This window comes from Chelonus insularis, unplaced genomic scaffold (genome assembly GCF_013357705.1).
Source record: "Chelonus insularis isolate UGA/USDA-ARS -01 unplaced genomic scaffold, ASM1335770v1 contig_568_pilon, whole genome shotgun sequence".
Lineage (NCBI taxonomy): Eukaryota > Metazoa > Arthropoda > Insecta > Hymenoptera > Braconidae > Chelonus > Chelonus insularis.
In genome coordinates, this window is record NW_023276647.1 from 278,132 (window position 1) to 305,002 (window position 26,871).

The window sequence follows — 26,871 nt, forward strand, 5'->3', positions numbered from 1 at the left end:
ATCTCGTTCAGAAATAAATCCAAATTCAACCTCAAAAGTTTTCGAACTATCAGCTTAGAAATAAAATATCCTGTCTTGATAAATGGCAGTTTTACAACATAAAAACTCTTGGTTAAAGTAATCTCATTTTAGAGTTAGTATAAGATTGAGAATAATATTTTCACAGACAAAGATTGAGAAATTTGTTTCTAGTGACGAGTAATCAACTTTTTATATCTATATATTATTTTTAATATCTTGTAGTACTTGCTTTATTGAAATTAACGATAAGACAACTGAATCAAATATTAATGGAATAGAGATAATATTAAACCATGATAATGACATTAGTCAGATCTAAATATATGTCTTAACTGTAAATTGGAATATGAATAGATTTATATATAGTTGGTTTAACAATATACTTTTTTCATTAAAACTTCTTTATAGAGTCATAATTGAAGTTAAATTTCCAAAAATTTTTGTAGTTAAAAGTATCGAAAAAGAAATGTAATAATTAAAAAAATTTAGGTCATTGGTTTTTAAAGTGAAAAAATATATTTAAAATTCAATATTAACAGATAAATGAAATTAGTTAGTAGATACCAAAAGAAGTTTTTAGACACCGTTAAAGTTTCTTAACAAAATAAAAGTTGATAACTTCAAGAAAAGAATTACTTTGAGATTTGACGTTGACAAAATGAAGACTATTTTTTTCTAAAGAATAGACTTGAGCTTCTTAAACATATTTCGTCAAGATAAAACTACTTTGAAAATTCTATTAAAAATTAAATGGAATATTAAATATTAAATTAACATTAATGTCTGCAATATTATGTATTCAGAATAATTAATTTTATTTTGAAATTATCTATTAACACTATTCCAAAAAGTTTTCCATGTCATTTATCGCTAGGAAGCTGCGATTTTTTGTTCAGGTATAATTGAAAGCATGCCTTTTATTTTATTTTCAAGTTCTTGCTTTTTCAAAAAATGTCGATAAATTAATTAAAATTTATGTAAAGTGACTAGATGACATATAAATCCACTGGATACTTGTAAACCCAGGGATAATGCATTTGACATAATTCACTATGCAGTAATGCTTTCAAAAGTTACATAATAAATAAACAAAATACATAATTAATAAATATACTGCATGAAAATAATGAATAATTATTTTCGAAGGATTCCACAACATTAACAGTTGCAATTTAGTGCTAAAGTTACTCAACATATTTATAATCATTCGGAATAAGTTTCTCTTTTTGTCTGAATTTCACTCACATGTGACGACAATGAGAACAATATTTATTTCTAATCGTGAACAAAAAATGGAAAATTGTAAAATGAAAAAAAATGTTAAAAAATATTTATTTATTACTTACCCACACATGGATTGCGATTTACTGTTAAAAATATTCTATCGCAGCGTTTTTTCATTTGATTCCCTGGACAAATGCATCCAAACATGAGTGATAGTCGTATTTGTGACCAAGTTTCATAACATGCCTCCCTGAAAACAATATTTAATTTATAATTTACACCAAAAAAACATTTTAAATCAATATCATTTAAAAGTTTATGACTGATGTTTGTTCTAAATACATTTGCAAGTGGAAAAAATATTATTGATTGCATAAAAAATATTGGTAATCTTAAGAAAAAGTACCGGAGCAGCATGGTGATGATTAAAATTTTTATCAAGATCATAGTACTTGGTCTATGTAAACTATTCTTGGAACTCGGCGATATACACACCTGAGGCCTCATACAGAATGCGAATTATTCCGAATCGTTGATTTTCAAGTTTGCATGTGAATGTGATTAGATATTCCTGATGAAATTCTATCTATAGTCATACAGAAAAGTCGACGAGAAGTGCAGAATCATGAACATTCAATAAGAAAGATAAAAATGGACTAGAACTATATTAGATTGTACGCAAGAAAAAAAAATCAATAGTACTGTGTAATATTTTTCTTGATTACAGTAGTATTATGTAAAATGCTAAAAAATGCAATCTTTAAAATGGTAAATGTAGAAATATTAATTTAGATTACAAAGGTTTTAAAAAGATCATTAGGAATAGTAACACAGTAAAAAAAAGACCAAGAAGAAAAGTAATAAAGAATATGACGCTATAAAAATTCTCATTTTGACAACTGCATAAGAAAAGAAATATTTATAAACCTGGACTTTAATTCACTTTGGTTTACATATATATTCGCTGCAGAAAATTCAACGTCAGAAACCAAGTGTCTACGATATTTATATGTAACGTTTATATAAATATTTCATCTTTTTTCAGATATTTTATAAACATTTTTTCATCCAACTTATTTTTCTTAAATATAAACAATTGTTTTTAATTTATCTGCAATATTATATCACACTTTATTTCATTCTTATAAATTTTACCATGAAATATATTCTGTTTCTCGTTTAATGTGAAGCGAAAAAAGACTATGAAGTTATGAAAAAATCATAAAATACAATTAAACTAATGTATATTGCTAAATTTATAACTTCCGTAGCATTAAGTGTCTCTTCTTTGTACAGCAAACAATATTGCCTCTCGTGTTACGAAGAGAAGATTTATGAAACACTTGAAACTTTAACTTGTATTGGGTAAGATTGGTGCAAGTCGTCCTAACGTTGTGTACACGAGTCACCAGCTGCTTTTATTCCTAGAATTGATAGTTCTATTCCCACCAAGTAATTCATTACATATAAAAAGCAATAACAAACGAAAATAAATGATACAAGTACCAAGTAATGGCAATTTCATTTGCGGAAACCCTTCATTACGTTTATAAAATAAAATATACTTGTGAAATATTAAAAAAATGCTCTTCAGAATTTTATTGCGAAACTTCCAGCGAGTTAAAAGCTCTCGAACGAATTAGATTTTAAAATAATCTTTTAATTATTTTACATATCAATAACGAAAGAAAGTTTTTTGAATGCTCAAATATTTTTTTTTATCAATATAACGTGAAGTATAAAATAATTTCTCGAAAAATAAATTTTCATGCACAATTTATCAACTAGTACAACGAGTTACAAATTATTCATGTGGGAGATATCTTGATCTATTAGTCATTAATCAAAGAAGCTCTTTGAATTCGAATAACCACATTAACTACCAAACCGAAGGTTGCTTGTCTAGACGTTATGTTATACTACTTTACACTTGCAGCTACCCTTGATTAAAATTCAAACTGTCGTAACAGGGGCGTCATGAAAATTCTCCGTGCTCGCATAGCAGCCTATTTGAGTTCTCTCACCCTCTTACTGTGATGTTCACCACACCACCATAATTCGTCTCAACTTCCGGCTGGTAGAACCTAGTGAAAGAAACGCAAACGAGTCACTCGACCTCTTGCAGTATGTGTGTATGAGACGATAATTGTCAATACACCTTTGGTAGCATTCTCTTCGAACCTATAAATACCATCTACGTGCTATACTACTTGTTTGATAGCTTGTACAAGCATAACTACATATTTCCTTGGTGTTACGCCTTAAGTCCAATGTTAGATGATGAAAGACAAGTGTTTGGAGAAACACCTTCTATGTCTTTACTATCAAACATCATAAATACATGATACATAACCCTGTACACGTTCAACGACGACGTTCAAATGGACATAGATGTACTTGGTCTTATGAATTTTAATAGATACAAGAACACATTATTGATGCATTACTGCCTATCTTGCTAAGTTGTACATTAGCAATAGTAGCTACAGAGTATGCATCGTATAATCATGTAATGATGAAATTATTTATTAAAATTTCAATGGAATTTTTTCAACATTTAATAACAAGCAAAGTTGGTAATTTTTTATGAAGATGAATACATGTAAATACTTTCAAGATTGTTTTACAATTGGTTTTGGATTTCATTGTAGGATACTAGTAGGTTTCCATACAAAGTTACTAAATTATAGACTGGGATTGAGAATTTATGGAATATCTTCAAAGTAAAAATCTAAAAGTTACATAGTATGTATCATGTATGTTATTTATAGTTTACTAACTATATTTAATATACTCTTTACATATTTGTAGAAAATTTGTGCTATTTTAGATAACCATGAATACATTTACATCATTGGGATGATATTATATTGGATAGAACAGTTGAACGTTAGTAGTTGATCATGATAAAATGAGTTCATCATATTTTTAAACGAGAAGTAACGACTTTGAGATGACACCAAGCGGACCCGAAATATTCGAGAAAAATGGCAGCAAGGAGACACTAAGGAATAATTTATTCTTGCAGCGTTGCTGACACGTTATTCGTCATACCACATGACATTGGTTGGAAGAATTTGTGGAATTTTGGCTTATAATCTGCATCAGAATGAATAATTACAACGTTTAACTAGACGATCTCAGTTGGACCTTACTTTAATGACATTCATCATTATTTTAAATACAGTTTTTTACCTTTTTAAATAAATGTGGTTATCATCTCATGAGATTGTGAAATCCGTGAATTAAAGAACTCGGGAATTTAAGCAAATAATTGCCAATGTTATTATGAAAATGATGTATCTTTTAATGATTAATGTGATATAATAGATTATGAAAGATAATTTATCCTCAAAACTCAGTGAAGTAATTTTGTAATCACTGATTAACTCAATTAAATTTTGAAATTGAACCACATTGAGAAATTTAATGGAGTAATAATAAATAAATCACAGGCGAGTAAAGTCTGTAAGGAGTAAAGAGAATATAATAAACCTATAATTTAATACAATAGGTACGTAGTTAAATGAACTTCTATTGTATGAAATAGCTCTATAAGCACAATAAATCCTTTAAAACTTTCACATTTTACGTCTTTCTCAATAGAGTTCACTGGCTATAAATATCTTATTGAATTAACAATGTGAAATGAGTTTGAGATAATAAATTTTAATTGAATATTTATATGATTTTGATGATATCAAATCACATTTCATATGAACATTTAAGGATTTTAATATTTAATCATTGAATCAAAGTACTGTTATGTAGATTTATCTCCAAAAATATTTGGTGGGAAATAAAAACAGATCTAGTTTCTGTCTGTCGTCAGTCTGCTACGCTACGTTTACATATTACATAGCACTTGGTCGAGTTACTGTGTTGAATTATCCAACGTTGATGAGCTTGCTTTGCGATATATGAGTGTGAAACACCCATAGAAAACTACCTTACTTAGTATTCGTGTGCGCAATACGCGTGTGCATTCAACACTTTTGAGCGTTTAACCGATACTGGTTGTTTCTGTTTCTCTGCAACGTATACCAACTACTCAGATATTAGTCGAGTAGTAGTGAGTCACGCAGGGTCAGACGAGTGGGATGTGTGCTGGTGTAGAGCATGGGAGCTTGGTGGCATCCGTAGTAGGATAGCAAAGTCATACGGAGGTATATAGGTGCTTCTAACCGCATTGCAGAATTACCCGGCCAGGTATCCCGCTCCAAGAGCATAAAACAACCACCACTGAGGATGGCCATGAAGAAGCTACCAATGTGGTCAAGAACCCTAGGAAAATGTTTGGTCGACTCCATCCGATGTAGTTGGATTTATGGTGTGCTTATAGTAAAATAGAAAATACTCTTCAAAGGCACGAAAATTGAATAAAGTGGACTTTAAGGCACTGTGGAAAAAGCTAAAGCTTTTCTCTCGAATAATAGAGAAGAGATGACCATCAAGTTGATAACATAAGTTCCAAATTTACTTTTTTCTACTTTGAGAATATTTTTTAGAGTAAATAAAAATGAAAGAGAAATTCATTCTTTGTAACTTTGAAATAATACAATAGCTTTAAGCATATTATTATTACTTTTATATTCATAGCCACTCTTTGTATTTTTAAGAGTAATATATATGAAGCGTTGATGACCAGTTTGGTGAAAATTAGAATTAATGGTAACCATTCCTTTACATCTCTAGTCAAACGTTCTAACGAGCTCGTTCAGCTCGTTGGTTAAGTACAACCTAGTTGCTGTGTCACAGGAATCAATGTAACAAGTTGAAAATTAAGTTTACCTTACGCCTCCTAGTAAATTATGAATGAGATGTGATTAGTTATGACCAAAGTTACCGTCAATGAGCTTGTCATAAGTTATAATTATTTACAATAATAAACATTTTATTTTATCAAACCCAATTCAACTATATTTACACAAACAATTAATTAACAAATTTTGATAAATTCACAATCACCAACTATTCAAGTAATTAATGATGAACGTGAGTAATTTCTCAGCATACTTATCACCACTACCGCAAACCCTAATAAAGTTCCTGTCTTCTTAGTTACATTTTGGTAATTTGATTACTCAAGAGAAATTACTTGCTGCTGGAACAACTCAGAACAGAACCCAGTGGTTGGTTTCTCAACTTCATCGATGACCTTTCAAAAGTACTTAATACTTTTTATATTTTTCTAGATTATCGATTTAATTTCCAATATTTTTTTTTTTTCAAGCACTGAATAAATATGAAAAATAACAATTCTACAACAAAGATTAACAGCCCATTTTTTATCGTTTATTCAAATGAAGCATGAAAAAACAGGTAATCCATTAAGTAGAAAAAATGCCACAACAGATCTGTATTTTTTCTGCTATACAATTTTTTTATTTCAAGTGATCTCTTGCCACCATTATAGAGGAGATGTGAAAGAGAAATCGCTTGAGCTAGCTAAATGCGTGCATAGAAAATCAGCTAGCATGGGTTCACATTCCCTAGGGAATAAAGAAATGTAATTTTTTACTGCTCTAACATCAAATAAAATAAAACAATTCATTACAATAATAAAAAACAACAATCTTTACAATCATTCGTCAGTATTTAACATAATTATTGGTATTTTGAATCATATCATATTTTATGACAATCTACGATGAATCTTATTATATTATCCCATTTGAATTGAATTAAATGCACAGGATACGTCAATTGAAGATTTAATGAATTTTTGAATAAATAATTTATTGATGTTAATTAAATTAAAAAGTAAGAGAATAAATATAATTTTCTCGGAATAATAATTAGTAAATGAGAATTATGACAAATATATGATGGAGATTAAATACTAAATTTAAATACCAACATTATGAATATAATAAAAGTGAATTTAACTTCCTCTCCTCGAGTTTATCTAAGCTTTATATGAACGTGGACACATTATGGCCGACTTGTCTTTGTGCTTTTCCGGCATTCCTCGGATTTATAAACTTGACCCAGTTTCATATTTAGGTCAGTGACCTATCAGCAGTAGTGTGCTATCTAACCCCACCCAAGTGTCGCTGTGGTGTCTACGTTGTCTAGTGGGGATAGAAAGCTTGTAACATGCATAAAGGATTACTGTGATAGCCGATAAAACAAGATACTATTTTATAGCGTGATAATATTATTTGTTCATTATTAGTATTATACATATAATATGCATGTAATGAATAATTGTGATCATAAATAAAGAAAATAGAATAGCACATAAAATGAGGTAATAAAAAATATTTTCCATTCAATATTTTATGTAGCATAATTTTCTACTCTTTTACACGAATAAATATATGTAAATTTCCTTATCTATTCTATTATCCTGTAAATTATCGATTATTTTTGGAGCATACCATTTCACTGCAAATGTTTATTTAAATATTAATGGTGGAATTTAATCTTGTTTTATCAAGGAAAAAAAAAAAATATTAGAAATAATTTTATCCCAGTTATTTTAGTGCCTTCTATAAATAGAATAAGCTAAAAGCAAGGCACTAAAGTAATTAACACATTCAATCTTTTAAGGAATTTAAGATTTTTAACGGTATATCTTGAGAAAGGTTTTTCTGCTAATTAAAAGAGGAAGAGTCATTTTAATTTTTATCTAGTCGATTAATAAGTCCAAGCCTGTGAATGTAGATGTGCCAAGGAGAAACTTTATTTATGAAAACTAAATAAAATAGACACTTTTAGCTTGAGTTATTTTCCTGCATAGTAATAATAATAACAATTTAATGATGATAACTGTTGAAGAAAACTCATTAAAAGAGAAATTAATTTTCGCACGAGAGACGATGATTAGAGAGAATGATGTTTAAGTTAGAAATCAACAATTGAGTATATCTCTGAATTGTGAAAAATATTTTATGAAGAATAGAGATGTTAGAACACTCATATGCCAAACGCATTGGCAAGTGGGAGCTTTTATTGGATCTATAGATTCGAGAATCATGAGATATAGAGATAGAATATAAGAGAATTGAACTTTGGAGCAAACGTAAACGACGATTTCGCGTACGTGCTATCGAAATTCTGCAGTGCAGCTGGCGCACATGAGAGAGATGGAAGGAAGAGGGTGAATTGCTGCTAGAGAGTAACATGGGAAACGCAGATAACTAGAAATGACTGGTAATACTAGCCCTAAAGTATAGCCAGGAAGTGCCAATGGTCGCCGACGTGTGCAGGAGAAACGCCAACCTCGATTACTGTCTTCGAACCCCATAATAGCCTTTCACTATTCGAACCGTATAACAATCTATTAACCTATTAACATTCTACTTAACCACTTACTGTAAGCACCAATTTTCTAAGCCTTCGCTATTCGACAGAAATTCTTTCCATAAATGAAATTCCTGGATTAAGAGCACTTTAACCAAAATTACTATTAGGATTCCTCATCCCTAAAACTTTAGTATGAATATTCCAGGGTGATAATTTTGCATTATTAGTTGAATTGATGATACTGGAACTTCCGAAATGAGAAATACCTCAGAAAAAAATTGACAAATAAAGCAAAAAAAGAATCGATGATAATCCAGTTATCATGATAGGAGTTCAATATCAGAGTAAATTCTGCAAGTAATTAAGTTGATTATACTTTTAGAATAAGTTCCGAATAAGTCAATTTAACTTATTTGGCAAGTTTTGAAAAATATGATTAATCACATGATGTAATTATTAGTGTTAAAAATTGACCCCATAGAATTATCAAGTGTATTTTAAGTTTTAAGGAAAGTTTTTCCTTATCAGTATGCTCTATGAAAAATGGAGAAGACTGTGAAGTTAGAAAAATAAAGGGAAAAATTGAACATGTTCGGAATTTTAAAATATCATAGAAAGAGAATATGATCATTTTATATATTTTTTTATTTATTGGAAAAATAGTGGAATTAAAAAGGGAAACAAAATTATCTATAAAAAATTTTCTGCTCAACTTACATTTAAGATAAAGTTTGTAATATTAACTTCAATTTATATTATGTATCTTTATTCAAAAGTTATGAGTTAAAAATTGAATACTTTCATCATTATTTAACATTTTTAATTTTTTTTTCAAAGACAATAACTATTCAATATAATTGGAGCAAACTACATAATTAACTATCACTAATTATAGTCATTCCGGTAAATTGAATTAAGCCCTGATTCAATACTGTCGTCGTTTATTACTATGAATCAATAACTTGTTCCATATTGAAGAATATTAAGTATACATTACAGAAATTTTTATCTACTATAAAATAAATTTTTATAAAAGACTTTATAAAAAATCTAAAATGGCAAAAAAATAATTAAAATTATGAAAAATAAATTAAAATTATTGATGCATAAATTATAACTTGACATTTATTTCATAAACACTCATTATTAAATGAATAAATTAACTTTCCAAATTCGCTTCGATTGCACTTAAACAGACACAATCGCTATATGCAACAGCTGTGTCCTTCGAAATTCAAACCACGAGGTAATTGAGTTGTAATAGTACTCGACGAATCCTGCGAACGATCCCGTTACGCAAGTTCGCCATTTTCCGTTGTCACTTCTGCTTCAATGAACCTGGTAAATTTCCTCATTTTCCCAACGCATCATTGTTACGCTTCTATAGGGTTTTACGTTTAGACTCCACAACAAATTCATCTATTCTATTGTGGTTTCATTTAGCTAATTTTACAATTATACGCTCTATAATTGCTATTTCGTATTGTACAGATAGCCTATAGTAATAAAAAATTTTAAATTATTCCGACATATTTATTATCCATGAAACAATTTTTTTCTTTTAAATAAAACCTCTTTGAAAGTATTTTATAATAATGTATTCACATAAGCAAATCTAGTTATTCAATTATTTACTCATACTTTTAAACTTTCAGTCAAGAATAAGATAAGACGTAAAATTCAACCTTTCAGGGATAAAAAAGACAAGTTTTTAAAATTCACTTATGTATCTTTTGTATCAGCTTCAGAATTTAAAATAACATTCCTTTTTTTCAATTATGGTAAATTGTCTATATAAAAGTGAATTTTAGAAAAATAAAAAAGATTTTTTAAGTCTTGAAAATATTTTTTATTCTACCATCGAGAATATTTAGAAAAAAGAATGTTTTAAACTTTCTGAGCATTACTTCAGTTGAGTCATTGTTAAAGGTGAGATTGTTGAGAGCATTGTTTTAGTTAAATGAAAAACATGAATACTCTGAGAGTTTCTAACTAAGCTACAGGTCTCTGTAGGATATTGATGGTGAAACCCCTCTTTAGCTATCGTTATATGAATGAAAACAATTTTAGTACTTCATACTAGACTTATCTTTCTCAATTCAAGTGACCACAATCCCTAGTAAACCTCTATTTTACTTTGACTATAAATAAAGGAAGCTTGTAAACAATCAGAACTCGACTCAACCTGTTCCTACATAAGCTTACTAAACAATTCGTCTGTTTGATTAACAATAAGAAGTATTAAAAATAAACAAAGAAATTTCGATTCAAGAAACAAGTTTAAAAAATGTAATTCATCCTGTCTTATGGACAAATAAGGCACTCGTGTACCATTTGATCTTTTAACTCCATACCAACATGTTCTTCCAAGCATAAATTTAAGTGGCTCTCAAGACAATTTTTATAAAGTTAGGAACAGTCAATTTTATTGCAAATACAGTTTAGTTGAAAGAATGTAGTCTAGTGCTTTTTGCGATTTCCGATTTCAGAAAGAATCTGGAATTTCACGCATCGTTTTCTTCTATTTCTAAAAGAAACTGAGTGAAGCAACTGCTATACCTTGTCATCGTCATTGTGAACACAAGAGGACTCACTTTTTTTATCTTTCCTTTTCTGCCATATATTTTTTAGTTTTTATTATATTGAACTTTTTTCCTGCCACGTTATTTTAGATTAGAAATCACAGCTATGTAAATTTCTTGTATCAACATTTGATATTAAATCAGTCCAGCTTGTAACAATTTCACCAGGACAATTAATAACTTTGAACCTAAGTTACAGATTTACGAGATAACAAATTTTTGTTTAATATCGAGCACGTAGAATTTAATTCTAAAAGTAAAATACGTAAACTTTTTAATCATATCCGACATGTTACTTTACTTACTTTGGTCTATTGTCAAGTTTGGACGTTAACGAATAACTTTTGTTAGACATAGTATAGAAAACGTTTCTTCAATTTTTCTCCAGCATCTCAACGAGCATTTACTACAAGCCAGATATTTCATTCTATAGAAGGAATGTATTCTTTCTTTTCCAATAGTTTGTACTCGTCTTAAAAATGCTCATAACAATGTGTTTTTGTTGTAAAATTTAAGTGTAATGAAATTGATTCAACTGAAAAATAAGATATTATTTGAAATAGAAGCAAGATTGAATCTGTTTGCTTTCATCATCTTTCGTTCGAAATGCAACATGAGAAGTTAATTTTCTATTGAAAGCAATTACGGAAATAACCGCATTTATTCTGAAAATTAATCATTAAATGTCTTTGTTGTAACATATAAATAATCGGATTGTAATGTCAATTTGAACATGAGAATTGAACGCACAGCTAGCAGTTAATTAGTCGGAAATTTGTGTACGTAACATGCGACAAATCGAATATATCCTGGTCATTAATTCTGGATGGGATGTGAGGGTGAAAGGGGAAAAGGTTTACGAGTAGAACAAGACCGTGTGTGGGCAACCACATAAATGTAGATATACTCAATGATGCTTTTGTTGTTGCGGCAGTTTTGCATTCATATACGAGATAAAATAAAGCAGAGGATAAGAGGAAAAGTACAATTGATTTATTGGCATCATCGTCTATTCATGAAATTGAATGTAAAGCTTGAAAATCGAGAGATTCAGGCATCGTTCGTAGATGCAAAATGTTACTGCTGGCCAACCTGCAGAGAATCCAATGAATTTTCCGCACGAAGGAGCACATTTTACTCGCACGAATTCCATAAGGTCCGCGTTATCGTTTGTACCACGACGAGAAATACATATGGGATGTAACTACTGTAGCTTACCTACTTGTATGTATGTACATATAAAATAGGTATATTAAACATATATAGAAAGATACATACGAAACTAACATGTGAATATATCCTCTTATTCGCATGCTATGAAATGTGTTTGCTCAACGTCGAGATGCATTCATAAGCGATTAAGCAAGCCAGGCCTCATGTGTGGCCCAAATTAGATCGCAACATTGGATGCGTATACGCGCAATGTACACACATTAAATGTATGTTTGTGTACATATACACATATACTTAGTGTTATGACTTTGTATTGTTATGAGAGAGAAAGCCATCAAAGCTCTGTGTGACTTCTAATGTAACGGCTGCGCTGTTTACCGCAAGTTACGTTCTACTAGAGAACATCTCCAACTCTCCAGATATCTATTCAAGCGACAGTAGATGTCGAGGGCGAGAAGGTGAAACAATCTCCTAGGGAAATTGCTAGGAATAGAAGCTCCAAGCTGAATGCATTAAGAAATTACACAGTTGTCATGTATTTGGATCCAAGATTATTATTATTATGTATTCAAGTACCAGCTCCATCAACTCTAGATGTTCATTAAATAAATAGTAGATTGCAAAATATTGACATTATATGTATTACTAAATGCTCGTTCACATGACCACGATATATGAATCTCACTTACTGTTAATAGTGTAAATAATTGCTACTCAAACTGTTTGAATCTATCAGCACATCGTTGTTGGTAACCTTAACAACGTTTTAATTACTATTCAAATCATTCGTATAGTTTAATACTACATAAAATTTATCATCAACAATTATTGTTGAAATTAATGCTAGAAAATTGTATGAGATGTAATTATATTTAATAATTATTGTTATTTGCTTTAAAAAATTTCTAGGCCATCTATCTGGCAACTGTTTCGAACAAATCGTTTATTTCCTTCTGACAACGTGCTGTAATGCTCAATTTATTCTATGTATGTATTTGCTGTTTATTGTGTGCTATGAAATGCAACTAAACAAATATTTCCAGTATTCAAAAAGATTATATGATTAAATTTTATAGTTTATTTGATTAATTGAAAAATTATTTAAAAATATCATATGTTGTAATGAAAAATTAATTTTTCTCATTATGAAATACCAGCTTGCTTAATCAAGCTGTTAAATTTAATTAAATAGGTTTAACTGAGGTGATTTTTTCTGTCTTCATTTGATATCTACGACTTTGAATTAATTTTAAACACGAACGAAGTAATAATCATTCGCTACAGTTAAAATCAACAAAAGAACCTTGGCCATAAAAATTTCGGCCAATTGAAATAAAATTGGGTCATGAACTAAGGGAGCCGAAACTCGAGAAGAAAAAGTTGGTCTCTCGTTATGAGAAGATACTTTGTGAAAAGTTAGAATGGGTAGAAGGATTCGCTAGCTCTCAACTCTGCAATTTTATTCGTTATGGTATCATTCACTTTTTTTTTCATTTTATATTACAAAAAGTAAAAATATTTTTCTAGATGTTAGTCTCGTTCTGAAATTATTAATTTCCTAATTTAAAATTAGAAGTAGTACTTGAGAAAATTATAAAGATAAAAAAAAATATATTGATACGTTTATTACAAAAACGCCAGCAAACTTTTATAAAACATTAATTGGTTATTTGTATACTCGATAAAGCAATCAAACCAATAGCTTTGAGTTTCCTGAATTATTGTAAGAAAAAATTAAAAATATTTTTAATATTTCAAAGAGTTAGTAAGTGTTTGCAAAACTTGAGTTATTATTTATATTAAAAAACATAATATTGGAAATAATTTAAGTAAAAAGTTAAAGCTAAAGAAGATACATTTTTTGAAGTTGACGAAATATTTATTCTATCGAGAATAGATGCAGCTCAATACTATTCTGCTTACATATACCCATTTTGGAAAAGCCATTTCACGGTCGTTTTACTTGAGATATATCACGTTCAATATTTCCTATTCATTTTAACTTGAGAAAATAGCTTGAGTGAAATTTTCTGTCAAGAACGCCGTGAAAAACGTTTTGCCAATGTAGTTTTGAGGCACTTGGAGATAGCTATAAATATGTTATATTTTGTTCATAGGGGGATAAAATAAATAATTTACCGATTTGAAAACGCCTTCGACAGATATCTTATGCTCTTTTGACGTCGATCAAATATTGAAAAACTTTTGATAATTTTTTTTTAAATACAAATGACACTTTTTATGTGGATAATCGTGAATGAATCAAAAATCTTAGCATAAATTGAATTTAAGTGTTCTTGAACTCCCTTGAAATGGAATTATATTAAGAATACTATGAAGGCATTGTTCAGCGAAGCAAGACGTCAGCTGGATATTGAGACGAGATTACTCAAATCGCATGATACCTGCAACTCTCGTCTTCTCTAGCTCTCAAGAGAATATCCTCACAACTAAGATATTTTTTTTTATCTTGATATTCATATCTACCTGAGTACTCGATCATTTCTTTTGGAAGATTTGTCAGAAAAGTAACAATTTATCATTTGATGCAGTTGTCGCTTGTATGTTTCCGCATTTGAGTTTTCAACAACACAGACGACAATGGATGATGTATAAAAATGGAAACGTTGCTCACAAAATCAAATTTTTTTAAATATTTTTTTTTTAGTTTAAAAGTTTATTTTTATTAGTTTCATTTCATTCTAAATATTCGTCTTGAATTATTTTATCATTAATTCGGTAAATGGAAATAAAATGATATTCCAATTTTTTCTATTACTTAAAAATATTAATTATTTATTATAATTACACCTAGTTCAAACACTAGAAAAGCTTGAATATAATCGAAATGAAAATAATTGAATCATTAAAAAAATAAGGATCATAAAAAAAAAATAAAGCTTAGTAATAATATTGGAGAAGAATAAAAAACGATTGATTCAGGTAGAAGATTAATGATTTACACACCATTGATTAGATGAAAAATTTATGTTGAGACGACGTGTAAAACATGGCAAATGCAATTATTGGGATGTTAACCACAATGAGAAAAGTATAGTAAAATAGTTGAAAAGCTTTTGTGCCTTGGCTGATTTCCAAGAACTAGGACTATACCTTTTTAGCTCAATCCAAAAAATACGTGAATATAAGCGAAGAACCGTTGATTCTCAATTCACGCTCTTGAAAAGTTATAGTGGTTACTTTTATATGTGAATTTTTACTCCGTTCTCTAGGCTGAAGAGAAACGAAAATTAAAACTACTAACTTTTCACAATTTATTCTTTAAAACAGTGAAACTGTAATTCTAAATTTTTTACACCCCAGAGAGATATGATGAAAATAATTCAATTTTGCAATGAATGTATGTGTTCAGGCAATAATTTATGTACACAATACAGTTTAAATTTTCTTCATAAAAAAATTGTTTAAATATCAGACTAGCTTGACACATTTCACTATACATGAATATATAATCCATATTCAAACACTGTTTCAATTGGTAATTATTCCAAACATAGTGATTGAATCAAATGACAAAATTAACATTTTCTTCACTCTCACTTTCAATAAAAAATAGAAAAAAGTATATATTTAATTTTATCCTGACATAATCGAGGTACAATAACATGGTGTTATGAACTTTTTTTACACCTATCCAAGGAAATGATATTTTTTTACTACTTTTATCTCCAGTGAGCTCATATCAATAGATATAAAATTTTTATCATGTCAATTTGGACGATAAGTTGACATAAAAACATTTTTAATTGTCGAATAAAATAGAAATTTAAATGATAAAAGGATAATCAAATCAACTAATGAACTAAGTTGATGGATTATTGCACAAATAAATGAAATTGGTCAATATTTGATTATTTGTAAGTGATAGCATATATACAGATTTTAGGGAGATGATCAATCAAAGGATCAAGCTCACGTTGAAGAGGGCTATGTATTGTTCAAGTTCAGAGAAGCAGAATGATTGCCGTAGGGGGTAGTATTGTTTCTATAGATTACGAGTATGTGAGTGAATGGTATAGGTCATTCGTTAATAGCTTCTGTATCTAATTGTTTTGCAGAGGTATCAAAGCTAATGAAGAATATATTAGCATGTTAATGAGGACATGGATTGGCAAGAATAATCGTAATTACGGTTTTAGTTTAATATATTGAGAACAAATTTATCACTACAACCATCATCATATATATTATTAGTTTTATCAAGGTATTATCAATATTATTACGCTAGGAATCATCTCTAATAGTCACTCACTATATAAATGGAAAATTATTAAAGATTAATATCATGAATTATTTAGGTCTTGTTGCAAACATATTTTTTTATATAAGAGTTATCAAACTTTCATTCACTAAAATTCGAAATTTTATTGGAAATAAATCTACTGCTTGTGAAAAATACATGTAGTCTATTGAAGAAATAACCAACATTGGGTGGTAATAAACGTAAGAAATTATTTATAAAATACTTAAAGTGATTTATCGATTCTTTTCAACGTGGTTTATTTTTTTCCAATACATACATACCACTGACACCACAATATTATTCTCATCAGTAATTTTTAAAAACTGTCACTCTAAAACGAATTAAATAACACAAAAGATATGAAAAAATATTGAAAGAGACAAATTGAGTCAACAATATTTGTCAATAAATTTACAAATTTTTTTGTTTCTTTTTCCATCATATGACAAGTGTTTGTTTTTTATTTCGATATGAATATAACATTAATATACTATTTTAACAAAGAAGAATGTAATTTAATTCACTAGAAAAATAAAAGATACAACTTGCAAAGCTAAATCGTGTCTTATCATCAGAAAGCATTAGCCCAAAGGAATATAAATTTAATGCTTTCGTCGACATTGAAGTTATTTTAAAATAAGCATACGTTTGCAGATCCAAACTAAAGCTTATTGCCATCCCTATTCCTCATTTTGGCTTACTAACTCCTCTAACTGTACATGACCCCCCCGTTGAATTGGCAGGCGTTAGACTGCAATGCAGTACTCACTTTCATTGCCTCAGGTGAGTCGCCGGTAAGTCTATAGTTTGCTTGCAGCTCGTAAAATAGAAGTATGAATGTCATGTTAAAGCCAAATGTAAATGTTGGAAAAATAAACAAGTATAAAAAAATATTGTTGAATAAATTAAGTACGTTAAAAAACTATAAGAACAGTAGAAACCACAATAAAGAGGAAGAAAAAAATAATAAAAGATAATTATTTAAAGTAAAACAGAAATAAAAGTTAATGACGTAAATATATCTTTTTTTTTCACCATAAACATAAAAATTGGAGAGATAATTGATGAACTTTATGGTATTTTACATTTCAAAGTTAACTTGAAGGAGTTTTCATATCTATCATTAAGATGTTCTATTCATTACGTAATTGGTTGAATGTAGAATCAGTTGAATATATATATTCTAGAATTGCGATGTTATTGAAGAGTCAAGATCTCATTAGGTACGTCATATTGGACTTTAGAAATAAAATCTTTTAAAAGAAGATCATCAAGGCAGAAAAATTGACTTGCGTACAGAAACTTCTTTGCAAAATGAGAGATACATAAAGAAGAAAAAGAAAGCATAAAATAGACTAAGGGTGGTAGTGAAAGACGCTGACATATTTTCTAGACTAGCGTTAGCCTGTAGCAATTTTGCGACGCGTGTTTTCCTTAAGATTTATGCTGTGAACACGATGCTTCGCACTCGCTCTGTCGAGAAGTAGAAAAACGACGACTCAGAAGTAATCGAGGTCGTTGTACAATAATTTTGACTTTTTTACTGCTCCCTTCTTCAGACCTTACCTCTACCATTAGCGTTTTTATCATCATGATTACGGTGGTGTCTAACAAAAACGACCTTTAAAGTCTATATAAAAACATACAGGTCTGATTAGCTAATAAAATTCAAAAGGTAACAAGGGTACATTAAGAGGATATTCTAGTAAGAGGAAAAGAATTTTAAAAGTTGTTTAAAACTTTTTTTTTTAAAAATAAACATTAAAATAACATTTCACTCTATTTACAAATATTAGTAAATGCATTCGAATACTTATTCTGTTACATCTATAGATTTATTTATAATTGATGTATTTTTTTTGCTTTTCTATTGATAGAGAAAAATGCAATGCAATAACTAACTAGAAAAAATTTTAATTTTGCTTTTAAATAAGCTGATATTGTACTGAAATACCCATTTCGGAGCATAGAAAAAATGCCTGAACCATAACACTGAATTATCTAACATTAGACTGGAATATCTCTCGAATAAAAAAGGAACATTTTTGGGAGGTTTCAAGTTGTATTTAGACCAACTGTAAATGGGTTTTCTGGCCTTTGGCAATGTAATATTGTAACAAAAAATAGACACTGAAAATTGTCTCGTTTTTAGGTTTTTTTTTTTTTACTTTTGTAGCCTCTTAAAATCCTGTTGGAATCATAATCCATGTAATCACATCATCGTTATCGTCGATATTATCTTTGTAACTTGGCCTCATTATCATAGCAGGCGTCGTCGAGCTAGAACGTAGCCCGACATGAAATTAACTCCGTTAAAAGTCGAATGGAGTCTGTGGTCGCAGTACGAAACAGCCAACTTATATACTCTGCATCGACTTTAGAAAGGATTCCCCTAGACTGAGCTTTTACCCCTAGACCGCTAAATTCCCCCACTCACTTTTGCTTCGAGCGTTTCTCACGTATACCAGTAAACTCGCTTTTTCATTCTCCCGCCTCTTCCTGAATGTCGTCGCCTAGGTAATTGCGTGTTTATCTGCCCGGCTTAATTACGTATCCTCTTACTTTGCGCAAGTAGTAAATTTTACTCTTCCAAAGGATGTTCATCACCTAACACATTTATTACTCAACTTTGGATTCGACATTCACCCATGTGTTCAATACAATCTAATCACCTTTCCTAGTGAAAAATGGCGCTTTTATTTCATTGGAATTTCATCTCCTTAGTGAAATATTTTTGTAATTAACTTTTAAATAGATTGTATTTAAAATATTTGCAATTAAGTTGGATCAAAAAAAATTTAATTGTTCAGTTTAAAGAATTAATGATTTTCTTTTTAATACCCTAGTTGAAACATTTGTGACTCTTTTTTCATTGTAAAAAAATTTTTATTTACTTTTTTTTCTCACAGAATTTTTTTTTTTTTTTTTGGTAATAATAATAATTAAAACAATTTTTAATATACAATCAACCTAAAATAAAATAATTTCAATAGAATAATAAAAAAAAAAAAATTTAACTAGAGTAAAAAAATGGACTTGATTTAGAACGGAACAAAGCAAATTAATTCCACTAATATTTCATAGATATTTAAAAAATTTTTCTCAACATTCTTCAACTATAAAAATTCTTTATGCGTATATTCATACGTCTACGAACTTTTAAAGAATTCTGCAAGAGCGTTGAATCTTGATCAAACCTTCATTTCAACTTCTCTCTATAAAAATACTTTTTGAATTGAATAAAAGAGATGTTTAGTGAGAAGGCAGATATTGAAATAAAATGAATACAACAGTCTGAATAAATGTATAATATGTATTAATATATTATAGAAAAGCATTTAACTGTAATGACTCCATTTAGCCTATGGAGCCAATCATTTAGCCTGAATAAATGTCACAAGGCCTAAGGCAATGTGCAACTACCTTATCTTATCTCTTCCGTTCTCCGGAAGACGCAAAGATATTAATCAATATAATTGATAATAGCAAACTGATTTATGAAGAGTATCATGTCATACTGCAATTAATGTCTTTTCCTTCAATGATATTATAATATAAATCGATTTAATCAAATTTGCAATAAATAACTATAATTCAAACATCCGTTCTCAAAATAAAAATAAAATATAAAAGATTATTCATGGATGGTTATTAATAAGTTGCATTATCGAATTGGATAACATTTTAAAAATGAATGAAAAGTCTGGGAATTGAATTGTTTCGAGAAATAAAAAATATATAATGCATTTATGATGCATCAATTAATCACGTACATAATTGAAAAACTCTTTATTAATCTTTTTCTATAGTTAATGTTTTCCTTTAGCTAATTATCTAGTATTGATTAGAATTGTGCCCGCATGCCGGTTGAGTAGGTAATCAAGTGTGAATTACGTGAATTGTGCAAATGCTCAAAACCACAATCTAAGTGGCGATAATTAATGTGTTCAAGTATTTTTACTCAACTAATTGCTAATGAATTTATTGAATAAACTGAAATTGTTGAGGATTTATTTAATTAGTTTATTAAAAAAAATTTTAATGAAATATTCTGTAAATGAAAATTAGTTTATTCGAATGACTTTTTTAAAATTTTAATAGATTATTGATAATAACCTTGGAATAAGGATTGAAATCAGCCTAGGACTTGATTGGTCGTCAAAAAAAAACCAAAGCCCACACCATTGGTTGTATTGTGCAGACTAAGAAAAATGACCATGTCAAAAATTTCCCTACTATCAATCATGATTAAAATATACTACATCCAACTAGGATTGCACCAGTTATAGGAAAAAATTTTAGACTATAACAAATTCCAAATTTTTTTCCAGTAAAATTATTGGAAAATAAATAAGTGGCGTTCAATAACATTGAGGATCACCATTATCACAACATATCTCGATATCTACTGCTATGAAGTAAAAATTTCACTGATGTAAGAGACTCCATTCAATTTATATACCTATATATATATATGGAACATTTCGATATAAAGATTATTGAATCGAATTGAAAATAAATAAAAAAAGTAGAACAAATTGAAAGACAGTTTTAAATTTTTTCTATTTCTTTTTCCCTTTATTCTTTACTTTATCAAATTGCCTTTCTTGATGTTGGCACAACTGTCTTACGAACAAAAAAACGTAATCTATATTTGTACTTTACTCATGCGATAAACGAAAAATTGGTATTCTTCTATTTTTGCAAAAAAGTAAATCCCTTAGATCGAAATAATGTATGCAGAGCAATTTGATAGATTTCTTAGCATTAAATTTATCGAATGTTTGATTGATTGGTGAGAATACATAAAGTGATAGTACTAATTTCAATAAGAAAATGAATAAATGGATAAAAGGATATACAGCACAAAGGTTGAAAGAAGAATGAAAAATCTACAAACAGAAGGTCCACGCCGGAAAAGCTCAGAGACTTCGTAGGATTTCCTGGTAAGCCAAGCCTGCTACCGTTTTCCGATTCCACCCAAGCTCCGGATATCCGCTTTCCTATCGTAGGTACATTTAGCCGGTTTGTTACATGCCGTCGTTGTGAACATTCTAAATGTTCCGTTGGGACTGTCTTTCATGTGTGTTTACTTTCACTCGTTGAAATATACAACTAAAGCTCTTCAACATTTATAATATCAATGATGATATATACTTTGTTTTAATTTGATGCCATCATGATATTATAATTAAATAGACCAACTTAAATCTTCATTTCCAACTGAGATTCCAATAGTCAAAAGAATCCTAATCAACTTAAGAAATTGCTCGTTAAAACTTTGTGAATTATAAATGTTTCAGCAGAGTAAGTGAGTTCACAATAAAAATCAAGCATATTTTTGCCATATGTAAAATAATTAAAAAAGTTTAAGTTTAAATTGGTAAAAGTTTCCTATTCTAAAAAGGAAGATGAGAATTATTCATCACTTATTATTATTATCAGAAATTTTTATTAACGTATGTACTATAAAACTAAGTTTATGCTTATAACCGCTTCTGATATATAGAGTTCCTGAAGCTATCACGCCCATTACTAGATAAGTCTCACGGCTGAAAGATTATGTCCGATGTCAACCTCGTGGAAAATAAAGACAGATGGAGGGAAGAAGAAAAAGAAAAATAAATCTTATACCAGAAAAAAGTCGAGATATTAAAGAAAAAAATAGCAATAACCTAACGGATTTTACAGAAAAATTGATATTATTAAACGAAAGATTTCAGATTAAGTTATATTTAATAAAAATAAAAATTTAAAAAGGATATAAACTATTTAAATTGTATTCTGAACTAATAAAGAACTTTTCTAAAACATTTTTAAATATGATTATTCAATTTTATGTTTAATAGTCAAGAAAATTTTTAATTTTTCTATCATCATATGTTTAAAACAAAACAATTAGAATCATTCAAATTTAAGCTTTCACTTATCATTTGTCTGAAGCTCACAATAGCCACTTTTTTATGAATTATTAAAAAAGTATCATTATTTATTACTTCACAATCATTCAATCTTCATTATTCAATGTTCATTAATATTTTTAAATAAAGTCATTTGTACTGTCAAATAAATGATGAATTGTAACTCTGAAGAAACTTTTATCCAACTCTGAGATGAGAATCGTAACTAATAAGCTTTATTACTTGATCCATACAATCTCTATCAGTATTTAGAGAACTCAAAACATGCTTGTTCGAGTATGTTAACGAGTGTAAGAGATCGAGAAGTGTTTTGATGTCTAAAACAAAAGGATTAAATGATTATATATGTTATTGCAGTTTTGTGGAAGGTAATTGAATGAACTTGTATGTAATGTAACCCAACAAAGTCATTCTGAAGTTAAGAAAATACACGAAAGCATGAAAACGATTATAGAATCATAGTCAAAAGTTTGTTACTAGTGTTTACTAAAGACCATAACAATAGCAGTTATTCAAGATAGCAATAGAATAGCGATAACTATAAAAAATTCTGACTGTCCACTTTGTAAAAACATCTATCATCTGTGATGTATTTTTAGTAAATGTTAAATCTGAAAATTTAAGAAAAATGACTGTAAGATGACATAAATGAAGATAACGTGAGGAAATTGACATCATGAAGGAAAATTTATGACATCAGGTTGTAACAATCTTTTATATGACAAGGAAATAATCATGACAGATGAAATTTAAATTAAAGTTGAAGTGATAAATTTTTTTGTTATTTTTTCTGTAAAAGGGGATTTTAAAAATTCAATAATGTAATTGTTTGAATGAATTTAAAATTTCTAATTAATATAAAACGAACATTGAATATTGATTAATTAATTGCATTTAAAATAGATTGAAAATTAATTATATAGAAGACATCAAGTTGAAGCAAACTAAATAACTTTGTATTATATAGATTCTATATAACCGAAGTGGTACTTATAAAGTGTTATTTCTATCTTAAATGGCTACAGAACCTCGTATTTCTTTAATACTTTGCCATAAAAATTCTTTATTGTTAATATTGATACTTTATGAGGTGATATATTATTTTTTTAATTTATTTCTATGGTTTCTTAAAGTAAATGTAATTTCTCTTAATGAATTTAATTACTCTCTTCTATTTCAAAATATTTCCTTCAATAAATCCATATTTTCTTCATTTTTATTTGATTTATTTGCTTTATAAATTTGTGTGTAATACTAAGTTAACATTAAATAAAAGATAAATACCAATTTCTATGTAATTTGAAGTCTATCAATTTTCGTTACAAATTATACTGATAACAACCGAACATCGTTTCTATTCCCATGTCGATATTTACAGCTGAGAGATTCTGTGATAAAGCAATGTGTCCAATCAATTACAGAATATTGAGGGTTTTACTTGGACCTCAAAAGCCGCAAATATCTCGCTTCTCTAGTAAATATATCAAAGAGCTCTTAGCCGTTCGATAATTCTGCTGTGATAGTTATTGGTTGATTCATTAGTCAAAGAAATACTAATGGAGGATTCCTGGGTATTGCTGTTTACCTTTGTCGAAGATCAGATTTTTTCCTAGGAGAAATGGATTTGTGATTAAAGCAATTGAATAAATATTCAGATTTGATATTAGATTCGAAAATCAATATTATTTAAATATCTTACAAAGAGATGTTTATTATGCAGACAGAACAAATTATTTTAAGTTGACATGAACTGTCAATAATCTTATGTAATATTTTATTAATCCGTAAATATTTTTCAATCATATTTGTAGCCATACAATAAGTCAGTTCAGATAAAAAAAATTCATAAATTATTTCAACCCAATTGAAGACTTCAAAATATAGATATATATGAAAAATTACAAGTTCTCTATTCATGTGAAAAATAAATTGACCCAATTAAAAACCATACTGTCTAGGATTAAAATAAGTCATTAAAATATTTATCACTAAAAGTGAAACATAAAAATAAAAATAGACAATAGACAATAGACATATTAGATCTATTACTCAAAGGTGAAATAAAAATATAGATGATCCAAGTGAAATTGAAATCGAACAATAAAGATAAATTTTTCTCGAATACATTCAATGAAACAACTCGATTAAATCATTCAAACGTCAAATTATGATTACATGAATAACGAACACCATCAAAAATATCAGTAATAAAAATAGAACTTTATGTTCGATTTTTGCAGAATGTTTGCCCGGTCAAGGGTCATTATTGTAATGGATTTCAAGTGGGTAAGTTGAAGAGGGTGCTCGTTGTGATCCAGTTTTCACGAGTAGACATGAATTAGAAGTTACAGTAAACCCACCAGATCATAAGAGAAGATCGAGGACTTTATATAAATTCAGTATTTGATATGGAATAAACTTCGATGGTATCAGATGCTAAAGATATTTTCGAAATTGAATTATATTATTAATTATTAAAATACTTATTTATTTACATTAAAATGTTGAAATTTATGTCAGAGTCTACTAAAAATGTAAACTGTCAATTTTCATTACTAATGAAAACTTTTTAAAGACATTTAAGAAATTTGTAACTAAATAATGTATTTCACTTCCGAGGATAAAAAGCTAACAGAATAAGGAGCAAAATATTCTTGTTATTCTAATAATATTTATATCTCTGGTTCTACAATATTAATTTATGTATCTCAACTTCATTGATGGAATAATCAACGTAATCAATGCGTTTCCAGAACAAGAAAAATGCAGTCTTAATGAAGAGAATATAGTTTTAGGATTAGCTTAAGCGTATCTCAGTTTAGCAGGTCTGGAAGTCATTGTCACTGAGAGGAAACAATAGCTGGGAGGAACGGTCGAAGTCAGAATCATTGGTTTCAGGGTGGGTTGTAACCACTACCAATCGGTGTTTGTCGATTCCATAGCGAAAAGCCACTGCGTTGGATATCAACTCCGATGGAATCACTACACCACTAATTCTCTCTGAAACAATCTCTTGGGTTAGTTCGTCGATTCAGAGCCTAACAAAACCGAATTCCCTCTTACACTACTAACAGTTTATGACTGTACAAATCTCTGGTTTTCAGTTTACCATGTTAGTGGATTCCCTATCAACAACTAATTCAAATTCTGTTGTCAATATCTTTCAAACTCTAGCTATTATAAGATTAAAAAAATCAATTACGTTTCTAATTGTATCTCAAACGAAATTCAATTCAATTCGATGACTTTAATATGACTCTTTAAATCATTTTATCATGATAGCTTTTAAAAGATGATTTAAATTATTCATTTGTATTATATAAATGAAATTTTAATCGACTCTTTGCTAATTTTATCTGCTAATATTATCTTCATTAATAGTAAAATAAGAGTGTTATACGAATTTTAATTTATGGATGTCTAATTATTTTTTAAATAACAAACTCTTGTAAAATATTGCTACGAATATTATGAACGTCATGAATAAAATACTGAGTCTGTAATGTTATACAAATATTTATGAAATTATAAGATTTATGAAACGAACTCAAGTGCTATACGTACGTTAAAATATATTTTAATTAAAAGTTTGGAAAGCTGAACATGTGGGAAATATAATTTTTGTAGTAAAAATTGAAACAAGTATGTATATATTTCAAGTAAATTAAATGAAGTATGTACTAAAAATCTATTTGAAATTCATGAAATAATCAACCTTGAACTTAACTGACCTATCGAATTTACGAGTATAGTTAAATAACAAACTACGTTTATTGTTAATCGATTGTCAAGAGTTCATGGTTGGAATTATATAAAGGATAATGAAGATATGATTCATTATTCACCGAGGGTAAAAATAATAATTTAATGACAGCAAAAAATAACTGATTGAAAACTATGTTATCAGATAAATATATAATAGCTTGTTACATACATAGATATTTATTGAAATCGCTAGAGGAAAAGATGCACGGAAAAGTCATGTCAACTTTTTTCCAGCTTTCGAATACACGCTATGAATATCGAAATTTTTCATAGCAATATCGTAAGCTTGTTATTCAGAATTCTTCATATTAATGTATTTTTAAACATTTTTATAATACTTATAATTTTTGATAGGAAAAAAATAGTAAAAATAACTTTAAAAGCTGGTATTTTTTCCAATTTCCCGGATTGCTAAATTTACGTGACAAGTTGAAGAGAATAAACTGCTACAGTTAAAGATAGGGAGAGAACGAGAATACAATTAGTGTGAATTCACAGGAGGTTGATGCAGTTTTCTCGTTCGTCCGATTGTTTCGTCATGAATTTTCCCTCAACAACCGGACCGTAATAGCTAAGCCGAATTCACACCAGAAATTAGCCCGACAGACTCGAATGCTATATGAATATACAGTGTGAAAACGGCGTTAGTGTGAGAATCCCAGTATGAAAA

The 26,871-nt window shown here is 28.8% G+C and overlaps 1 protein-coding gene across 1 annotated transcript in view; it reads right to left on the minus strand.

Moving 5' to 3' along the window:
* The window catches only part of Gfrl (Glial cell line-derived neurotrophic family receptor-like), a 115,223-nt gene that overhangs the window by 23,165 nt on the left and 65,187 nt on the right, over nucleotides 1–26,871 (minus strand). Inside the window, exon 5 of the mRNA XM_035088794.1 lies at nucleotides 1,368–1,495. Within this exon, the coding sequence (XP_034944685.1) occupies nucleotides 1,368–1,495 (128 nt within the window). The remainder of the gene's footprint in view (nucleotides 1–1,367; nucleotides 1,496–26,871) is intronic.